At 46.2% G+C, this 10,772-nt stretch overlaps 1 protein-coding gene across 1 annotated transcript in view; it reads right to left on the bottom strand.

The window, feature by feature from the left end:
• Positions 1 to 1,137: 1,137 nt before the first annotated feature.
• Positions 1,138 to 10,772, bottom strand: part of BUD23 (BUD23 rRNA methyltransferase and ribosome maturation factor) — a 117,046-nt gene continuing 107,411 nt past the window's right edge. Inside the window, exon 12 of the mRNA XM_069226787.1 lies at positions 1,138 to 1,703. Coding sequence (XP_069082888.1) covers positions 1,649 to 1,703 — 55 coding nt within the window. The 3' untranslated portion in view covers positions 1,138 to 1,648. The remainder of the gene's footprint in view (positions 1,704 to 10,772) is intronic.

Below are 10,772 nucleotides of genomic sequence, written 5' to 3'. Positions count from 1 at the left end.
GACATAATTGGATAGCGCACTAGTTTCAAGTTGCTGCCACTGCATTTGGTTCTGTGGAGCAAAAAATAACATGTTAACTATGTTATTAAAAAGCCTGTAGATCTTTGCCCAAGTGTTGTAGAAAAAATTCACAAAGAGAAAAGGGGGCACCTGCTATGGAATAGCCTTCCAGTACGGATTTATAGTGAGCCACCATAGACCTCGATCCCTAGCCAACAAACAAGAGGCAGGAGTCGTTCAGAAGTCTATTTACTTAAGCACCATTCCCTCTGCTAACTGAAATGTGAAATACTAAAGCTTCCCTCATGTTCCACATTTTCCGAATCCAAGACATTGCAAAGATATTAAAAAAACAAGTCTTCTGGAATCCGACCTGGCAGCAGGGAATAAGTTGTAGACTTGACATTCTTGCTTGAGAACGGGCCTATAGATTAGTAATTTATCCATACTTCTAGGAAGTTCCTTTGATTAATATTAAATTCAGTGCCTTGTGATGAGGTGCAGCGAGTACTTTTGGGCTACATGTACTAAAGTTTGGTTTTGCGACTCGCAAATTGCGAGTCAGAGCGACCCCCTTGGGAATGGCCGCCCTCACAGGGTTGGTGGCCTGCTGGAGACAGCAGATTGAAAGCAGTCACAGACATGGTAAATAAAGGAAAATGAGACGCATTTCAAAAACAAAAAATGAAACGTAGCCCTTTGTGTGCTATTATAGAATCACATGCTTTCTTATTCTATATAATTGAAATCTGGGAGTTGCTGTGACGGAACTGAATAGGAAAAGAACCGTCCTGATTTGCTGTAAGGGCCTTCGTAAGCTAGTACTTTGCCTGCCACAATCAAATTGCACCCAATGAAAGGTGTTTTCTTTGTGAGTCACTCTTAATCCCAGTGCAGGAGACTCGCTCCCTCTTAATCAGTGCTGTCAGGTAATGCTCAAAGGACACAAGTATTTAAGGTGTTGGTCTAGGAACACAAGTATTTCAGTCCTGCTTTTTAAGCTTTGATACTAAGACATCCACTTGCAGCCAGAGTCAGACAGATGACACCTCAGAATGAAACCTTCATGGATTTGGCAATAGGATAGTATAACCCTGATAAACATATCTGAACCCTGAAAATATGTGGGAAACACACTTTGTAAGTACATCTTGTCGAGACTTTATTTAACACATTGATATGCCTAGATCGTCCTGTTTAAAACATTGTTGTATCGACGTAGCACTGCAAGCAGTTTTCTATTGTGGATGTGCTTCTGGGTCCAATATTTGATACAGATATCCTTAAGTACACTCATACTGGTGCAAGGACTCCATCCGGAATTTAAGAATGTACACCCGCACAACAATCAAGGTGGCACCAGTTCCTCAGAATACAAAGGAAAGCAATGTTCCTCAGGAAAATGCAGGAACATATTCAGTATAGATCAAATTGACATTCCTTCTGGTCAGTTGAAGAATAATCTTAATCGTTCCTCAATGCCTGGCGTCAACTTGGCCTAGACCTTTCTCCTTCAATTGCCATATGAAACCACTTTGGCAAACTAAGCCAGCTGCACACAGAATGTCCATGGCAAGCAGCATTCCGCAGCTGGTGAGAACGCAGCATGAAGCTTTTGAGAAAAAAGGCAGCTGCTTCTAGATGATTCTCAGAAGTGTGGCCTTCTCTTCCGTCCACTAAACTTCGTATCCGCTCGAACTTCCCTGCAATGAAACAGTACAAAACAGTAAGGTCGGGGATGAGACCAGAAAACAAAGTTAAAGATCAAGCTGTGCTTTACCATCCCAATTTTTTATTTTTTTTTAGTAAGTCATTGTTTACATTATTTAGAGCACTGCATAAATGTGCATCCTGTATCCCTGGAGAAATGCTAAGAATGAAATAAGTTACTTTACTTTCAGTAGCGCCTTACCTCGTAGAGACTCTTTCTAGCCGCAGATTCCTTACCTTCGAATATTCCACAGGCGTCAAACTGGATGCTGAAACTTTTAAGCAGTACCTCTGAATGCTGGTGTAGGAAGTTGGCTCTTTATAAGGTGGACCAAAACAAGGGACACTGTGCAAAGTGTCCAATCAATCCATAGAGGTATCACAGATGCACAAATGACATCCCAAATGCTCTCTTTTTGGGGTGTGTGGTCGACCAGTTAGGCATATCAGAAGGCAGTGCTAAGCATGTGTGGCACACACTCGTGCAGTAAGTGAGACACACACTCATAGAAATCCAACACCAATTTATAAAAAGTAACATGCACTTTTATATAAACTTTGATACCAAGATCACCGGAGTCAGGCGAGTACTTTACGAGTTATGAATTTTTAGAGTTTTTAAAAACACGGCAATCCAGGTTGAGTACAATGACGTATGGGACCAATCTCCTGGACATAAGGTGAGTTTGGGGCAAGGTCCAACACCACACCAATAGGTCACCTCCAGGAGCTTTGGTGCGTCTGGGTGCAAAGGTGTGTTACAGCATCAGGTGTCCCATTCAAGTCTATGGTGAATGGTCCGGTTGCCAAGTTGCTGCAAGAATGCCCTGGAAGGACAGTCCAGGGGAATCCACGGGGGAGGGTTAGGAGAGGTGGGGTTGACCCTTGAGGTCCTCTGGCACATGAAGACACAGTCAGTCCACTACTCCTTGGGCTGAAGGGCACAGGTGCAGGGGGTTGTCTTCTGGCGTTAGGTTCAGCACCAGAGTTCTTCATGGTTGCAGGGGGGTCTCTCTGCAGGCGTGGACTTGGGGTCCAATCTGACCAAGCCAGCAACGGGCTCAGGTCTCACGAAGTGGGGAGACATGGGGACACCCTTGGTTCTCTTCTCCTGGGTCAGGGACAGGCAGGTGCAGAGGTGTCCTAGGGTGTTGGTTTTTTTCACTTGCAGTTACAGTGGGGTCTGCAGAAACAGTCTGCAGATGCCATCAGGAAGTCTACAGTGGATGAAAACAGGGTGGGCTTCTTTTCTGGAGGGCCAGGGGACCACGCGGACACCATTGGCACACTTCAACATGGACTGGGCGGCTCGGGTGCGGTGGTGATGTCTGGAGTTGGGTTTCTGGTGGACCGGGTCCTCACAGATCTTTCTTGGTTGCATGCGGATGCAGGGAAGCAGCTCCTCTACTCCAAGTTTGTTCCTCCTGGTGGCTCTCCCTGTTTCTTGGAGGCTGCAGCAACAAGACAGGTCAGTTGCTCCTCAAGGGTCGGGCACAGCAGGCAGGCCGGCTGGGTGCCAAGTAAGTTGTGCTCCTTGGTTCTGCGGTTCAGCAGGCTTTTTTTTTCCACTCCTTTTATTCCAGCGAAGACCTGATGATCTGGTATCAGGGGATCCCCTAAACACTCAATTTAGGGGATGAGAGGAGTGAAGGGTAGTAGGCAATAGACTACTTACCCTTGGGATCACTACACTCCATAGATGACCCCTTCCTGTGTGGAGTGGGCATCACCCTTTCCAGAGTTGCTAAATGCCACCAAACACAAGATGGTGGAATTTAAGTAGTGACCACTTCAGGCTGGTCACCTAAGGGTGTTCCCAGTCTGGAAGTAAGACACCCCTCCGGCACAGTTAACTTTTCCACCTGTCCAGGCACCAGATGGGCCCTGAGGCAGGGAGATTGGCATCTTCCCCCCCAAGGAAGGCAAGTTCCTCATATCAAAGACTGTTTGGCTTCTCTGAAGCTCTGGCCATGAGTGCAGGTCATCCTGTAGGGATGGGTGGGTAACACCACAGACAGGCGTTTCTTTCTGACCTCTCGAGAGCAAAGGCTCTCCCCCTGGGAGGTCAGATTCTCGTCTGTTGGTACCAGGTGGGCCAGAACCAGTTAGAGAGCTCAGCAACAGTTGATATGTTTTTCAGGAGGCACCTCTAAAGTGCCCTCTAGGTGCATGTATCAATAAATCCAGCACTAGCATCAGAGAGGGTTTATTAATAAAAAGATGTTCAATACCAAACATCCCTAGATGTTTAGAGTAGCTATTGTAGCTGGGAAACTTGTATTGACCAGTGTCCAGCACATGTATTTAATAAGGCTTCCCTGTGCACTTACTATGTCTAAGAATCAACAAAGACAAAGTAGGGGCATATATGCCCTCACTTGTAATATAATGCACCTTGCCTTAGGGCTGAAGGCCTGCTGTAGGGATAATTTACAGATATTAAAAGCAGTGTTTTAGGAGACATGGTGCACAAGTGTATGCCATGCCTTGTTTTCAATTTGGGGAGCACCTTGTCACACAGCCTGCAATGGCAGTCTACTGAAGGTTGGTGCTGGGTCTCTCATAGTGGCACAAATTGTGCTGCAGCTCTGACGGGCCATCTTCAGTACCTGCCCTAGGTACCATTTACTAGTGACTTACAGAGGCGCTGAAGGGCCTGGTCACTAGGAGATCAAGTGACCAGATGTCTTGTTTTAGGGAAGGAAAACTGGCGCTGGGGACCTGGTTAGCAGGGACCCAGTGCAATTCAGTCAAAGTTGTGTCAAAAAAGTGGATGGGTATTGCAAGCAGAACCCACATCCCTACAGCCGGTAGGTGGCATTATTCAGCTCAGCGTCATCCACGCTGGATGTGACAAGTACGTTGCCTATTTAGGTGCCACCCCAGCACAATGACATCAGTTTCTTTTTGCAACTTGGTACACCAGAAACACGGAGCCATGAAGAACGAGGACATACTGGTGTGCATTGCTTAGGCCCTCAGAAGAACGACCCTAATAACTTAGTTCTCAGAACAGGGAGGATGGAAGGTCATTTAGGAATTTGCCGCTAGACAGAGCCTCTACGAGATAAGGCATTACTGAAGGTAAGTAACTTGTTCATCTGACAGATGTCTAGCCGCAAAATCCTTACCTTAGAATAAAGGTAAGCAATACCTGCCCGGAGGTGGGCCTGCCAACAGGTTAGACCAAAACTTCCTGTAGGACTAAACGGTCAAAGTGCCTATCACCATGGACCTGATCATCACATTGCTGACCTTGTGCAAGGGCGCCGACTTTGATGCCTGACAGATATCCAGGACATAGACTCTGCAAGCTAGAGCAGTGGTTGCAGCCTTGGCTCTGGTAGAATGAACATGCAAGTCCTCAAGGTGGTTGCTTTTTGGTCAATACGTAGCAGATCTTTATGCAGAGCACGATCTATCATGAGATGGTCCATTTCTGCACTGCCTTCCCTTTCTTACCTCCAGCATAGCCTTAATAGAAATGATCATCCACCCGGAACTCTTGTGCAATCAATGTAGAACAATACTCTGTTTGGGTTCAAAGGTGGTGTCTCTCCTCTTCTTTAGAAGGGTGAGGAGGAGCAAAGAAGGTAGGCAAGTTGATGGTTTGGCCTACATGAAAGGGTGTCACAACCTTTAGAAGAAAAGAGGCACGGATCCTCAGAACCAGCTTGTCTGGGTTAAAGGCGGTATAAGGAGGTTGTACAGCGAGGGCCTGCTGTTCGCTGACATTCTTGGCCGATAGTATGCACACTAGAAAAGCCATTTTGATAGTCATCAACCGAAGTGGGCAGTTGTGTAATGGCTCAAAGGGAGCGCACATGAGGAAGGTGAAGTCCAGGCTAAGATGCCACTGGGGCATGATGAATGGTCTGAGTGGAAAACATGCGGTGTATTCCTTTAGGGAACCTAATGACAACTTGAACCAAAAATGTTGGTCTAGCAGCTGCAAGAATGCCATATTGGAAGCTAAAAGTTGTCTAACAGTGCCCAGAGCAGAGCTCTGCTGGGACAATAGGAAGGGAGAGAGGGAGAGAGAGAGAGAGCAGGAGAGAGAGCGAGAGTGGTTTTCTTTTTTTTCTTCAAAGTTTGTGGATGCACACAATGCCACAAATCTGCCCCAACAACAGACGTATACTATCTTAGTGGAGGGACACCTGGCTCCCAGAATAACATCACAGACTTCAATAGGAAGGTAAAAAGCCGTCAACAGACGCCTCTCAATCCTCACGCATGAAGTCAGAAGGTGTGCAGGTTCAGTGTAGAACCCTCTCCTGCTGCTGCAACAGCCAATCCTCTCAAAGTGGCAGCCCAATTGGAGGGCCACTGCTCGGAACTTCTGGACACCAAACTCTCCATGCCCAATTGGGAGCCACAAAATGGTTTGGGCCCAGTCGTCCCTGATCTTCTTGAGAAATCTGGGCAGGAGTGATATTGGTGGAAGGTGCACAGGAGGCAGGAGTTCCTCTTGAGATGAAAAGCATATTCAAGCTAGAACTGCCTTGAAAACTCCAGGCTCAAAACTGCTGACATAATGTTTTTTCTCAGCAGTGGAGAACAGATCTAAGCAAAGCTCTCCCCACTTTTAAAAGACACCTTGCACCACTTCCTGGTGGAGACTCCATTCAGGGTCCATCTGGCATCGATGGCTGATTTAGTCTGCGCTGGCGTTCAGAGAGCCATCTAGGTGTTGGACCACCAGTGATATACTGTGATTTTCCAGCAATATTCAGAGGCGCCAGGCCTCTTGTCTAAGGGTCCACAACCTCACCCACCCTGTTTGTTGTAGTACCACATGGTGGTGATGTTGTCTGAAAATCTGAACAAGCCTTCCCTTGATAGGATAAAGAATGGCTTTCAATGACAACTGGATTGCCGGAAACAATATCAGGTTGATCTGAAGCCCATACTTTGCCGGAGACCAGAATCCTCTGATCTCCACCTCTCCCAGATGGGGGCTCCCGGGCCCAGGAGTGATGTATCTGTCACTACTGTTAGCTCTGGGTTGGGAAGTGAAGAGGGTCTGCTACTGATCCAATCGCGGTTCGTTATCCACCACTGCAGGTCTTTTGCAGTTCCCCTCAAGATCTGGGGAATTCCACTGATGCTATGCCAACTAGAAGTTGAAGCCCCACTGCAGAACCCTCAAATGCCAACGGGTATGTGTTGCAAGAATGATGCAGGAGGCCATGAGGCCCAACAGCCTGAAAATCAGTTTCACCAAAGTCCACAATAGAGGATGAAACAAAGGACTCATGACTGGAATATCCTGGACTCACCGTCTGGGAGCATAGGCCCAAAACTGCACTGTATCTAGAATGGCCCAGATGAAAGTAAGGGTCTGAGAGGGAGTCAGGTGTGACAGACGCACTGACAGTAAATCCCAGAGAATGCAGGAGGGCCACCGTAGTCTAGAGGTGTAGACAACTGCCTGGGTTGAGCCTGCCTTCAATAGCCAATCATCAAGGTAGAGGAAGACTGGAATCCCTGACCTCCACAGATGTGCTTCAACCACCACAATCACTTTCGTGAACACCCAAGCAGCGCTGGTGTGGTTAAAGGGGAGCACAGCAAACGGACAGTGTCCTTGGCTCACCATGAACCACAAGTAGCGCCTGTGAGCCGGCAGGACGAGGATGTGGAAATATGCGTCCTGCAAGTCCAATGCCACCATCCAGGCTCCAGGGCACACAGGACCTGAGCTAAAGTAAGCATTTTGAGCTTCCCTTTTTTCAGAAAAAAAGGTGAGAAGGTGCAGGCCTAGGATAGGACCAAGGTTTACATCCTTTTTGGGCACCAGAAAGTAGTGTCAATAGTAACCACAACCTACTTCTGATGCTGGCACCCTCTTGATGGCTCCTTTGGCCAAAAGAGCCAACACTTCCTGACAGAGCAAGACAAGATAGTCCTCCGTCAGCCAGTCATAACTCGGTGGCATGGGTAGAGGAGTTTCCTAGAAAGGGATTGAGTAGCCCTTCTTGATAACTGGCAAAACCCACTTGTCAGATGTAATTGACTTCAAGTTGGGCAGGTGATGACGAATCCTGCCTCCCACTGGATGACCATGGTGGTATAAGAACAAACTAATGGGGTTTGGAGGCTGCCAGGGGAGCGGTGTTACTGGCCCCATCACCAGATCCAAGGGGTCCGACTGGCACTGAGGTCAGCAGAGAACCAGTAAGGGCCCTCTCCCGTACCCATGGGGTCTGAAGGTGCTCAGGAGGAGTCGAGCCACCTAAATATGAGATTCATAGCCTCAAAACTCCTCGAGTTTGGCAGAAGTTCTCTGGGGAAAGTCTGGGTGGTGTGAAGCCAATCCTGGCAGGGGCTCCCTTGTAGAGCGAGGCCTAGAGCTAACACTGAATTCCCTTGGGTCCAGTTATTGCTTTACCTTTTATATGATTCCTTTTGTGACTTTCCTGAAGATGGCATCCTCTCTGGGAAATACTTTCATGGTATTCTTCAGGTAATGTGTGCCTTATTTAATTAATGACAGATCCGACGGAGTTAGGTTTACATACATTAATTTGTATTTTGACAGTAGTATTTCTCAATTCACAAAGCAGGAGTTGGTGTCAGTTATCAAACCCAATATTCACATCCATTACAGCAAAAGATCAGACAGTCTTTATAACAAAATTCCATTCTACAGGCATGTATTTTGCTCTTTTCTCAGAAGCACTGGTTAGTTTTGTTTTCAAAGGCCTATTTGTTTCTTTAATATTACAAATAATTGTGTTCAATAGCTATTCTTTTCATCATATTGTACTAATGGACTCAAATGAGATTCGTTATCTATTCATGTAGAGAATTTTTCAGCTCATCTTCGTCCTGGATTGTACTTATTTGTTGGGTTTTTGGGTGGCAAGAAGCCATTTATTTCACTGTGCTACTGTATATTAAATCATATTTAAATGCATTCTATAAAATATATTATTGTATAATCTGATATGTTTATATTTAATAAATAAGATTTTAATTAAGGCTCACCACTAGCCTTCCTTAAGTTGTTTTCATTCAGAGTTTCTTCTAAATAAATTCTACAAAGAATTCGGCTATGAATCTATATTAGACAGCAGAAGCTGGTGTTTAAATGGAGGTCTCAACCTGCTGAACTCTTCAATTCTCTCACTCTCTCTTTGCTTTTACCATCCCTTACTCTTGTTCCTTTATCTGATTAAGTCAAAGGGGAAAACAAAGTGTCTAGTATTTACATTGTACCCTGGAAGTGGTCCTGTGTTTAATATTTTTTGTTTTTTTAGAGATAACCAAGGTACCAGAGAGCCCATTCACTGTCTTCCTCACCTCAACATCTGGAACACCACCCTCCAGCAACAGAAATGCAGGCAATACACTTCTGATGTCTAGGAAAGATGCCTTCACCCTCTATCTTGTGACATGCTACAACCAGGGGCATCCAAAATGGATCCCACTTTGCTTTTATAGTCTATACTGTGAGCCCAACATGAGGATGAACATCCAATCCAACATTTGCAGAAACCCCTTTTCAAGATTTGCATTGTTTACTCATATATTTTCTCACATTGCTAGGATCTTGCAGTTACTACTTCTTCGAGCACAAGCTAAAGCTCTTGAAATTATGCAGTATACATGTACATCCATTACTTTATGCTCCAACCTCTTAGCTGATCAGCTGATTTTGCTGGAGCGGTAGTCTAAAGGTAGCCTAACAGTGAACAGACTATTTGCCCGATTCTAATGCCTATAAAAAAAGCTTAATAAAGCGGTTCCCAATCTGTGTGCCGTGGCACTCTGTTTGCAGCACCTCTAGCTAGTTTTGATGGCACACCAGACTGGGAACCACAGTTTTAGGAGTTATTTCTCAGCCCTTTGGTGACATTTTTTGGCTCAGATGTTAAGTAAGGTCCATGAGCTGGGGTGGTCATGCTCCCATCTCATCTATAGGCAGTGGTACCTTTGCGTTCTGTGAGGAATTGCATTGTGACGTGGAGACCGGGGCCCCACGCCAATCCTCAGTGGATACTATCAGCAAACAGCCAGAGTCCAAGTCAGCCCAGTTTTTGGGCCCGGATCTCCGAGCTGCAGGTCCATTCCCCCGATTCACCAACCTGCAATCAGTCATCTCACTTGCACCACACCCTCCGCATAGGCACCAATCTCCCCACATTCTGGCGCCTTCGCCATTTGACTCCATTTTAAAGAAAACTACAGTACTGCTAATTTAAAATATATATCCGCACCAAATATGGGCCCAGCTCTTGACACACAAAGTTAAGGACTCTGCTCTCAATGCCGCAATCCAAGTGAACCCCTCTCCACCCTACAAGGGTAGGAAGGACACATTACTCCTTGTCACTAGAGACACCATGTTTTCAATCAAACTGTTGGTATCTACGGCACTGTTATAACGTATTTTAGTCAGACTTGTTCGGTTGAGATTAACCAAGACCAAAGCTATCAAGACTAACACAATGCAATAAATATGGCACTGAAGTCCAGAAATCCAACCACTGTGCACCCCGCCACCAATATACCTGCTTAATTTCCTTGTCCTCGCTTGAGGATCTCTTGTGTCGCATATATCTGAGGTCACCCAGTCCTTGTTGGGGGTCGCAGTCTTGGGTTCCTTCAGTCCCTGCCTGAGGTGCCTCATTCACTTGTAGGATCCCTCCCTCCGTTTCATGGGACTGCCACTACACCTTCAACAATCCCCTATTTTTTTAAATGGTGTCCTTGATGCACTCTCCTTTGATCTCCTACATTCAGTGCCAGATTTGGAGTGAGACTGGTTTCAGATATGGAGTATTGCCAACCTCTCCCCCCTAAATGTCTCCCTACAATCCCCTCACCACCCAAGCCAACTGCAGCTGTGGTGTAAAATGGATTAGAAGTGGGCCTAGGGGGCGCCTCCACCTCAGGAAGTGGCCTCTCTGGGTGTTGTTCTTTGGGAGATGAAAGAGACAGGAAGGGGAAAGTTTAGAGGTTCACTTCCAAAGCTAAACTGATTAGAACTATTGTGTGAGAACCTGAGGCCTGTAGGGCTCCGAGTGCAGCCCACTCCCCTCTCTCATACCACA

The sequence above is a fragment of the Pleurodeles waltl genome, chromosome 3_2 (assembly GCF_031143425.1).
Source record: "Pleurodeles waltl isolate 20211129_DDA chromosome 3_2, aPleWal1.hap1.20221129, whole genome shotgun sequence".
NCBI classification, from domain to species: Eukaryota; Metazoa; Chordata; class Amphibia; order Caudata; family Salamandridae; genus Pleurodeles; species Pleurodeles waltl.
The sequence above is the reverse complement of the archived record's forward strand: the minus strand, read 5'-3'. Positions and strand labels throughout refer to the sequence as shown.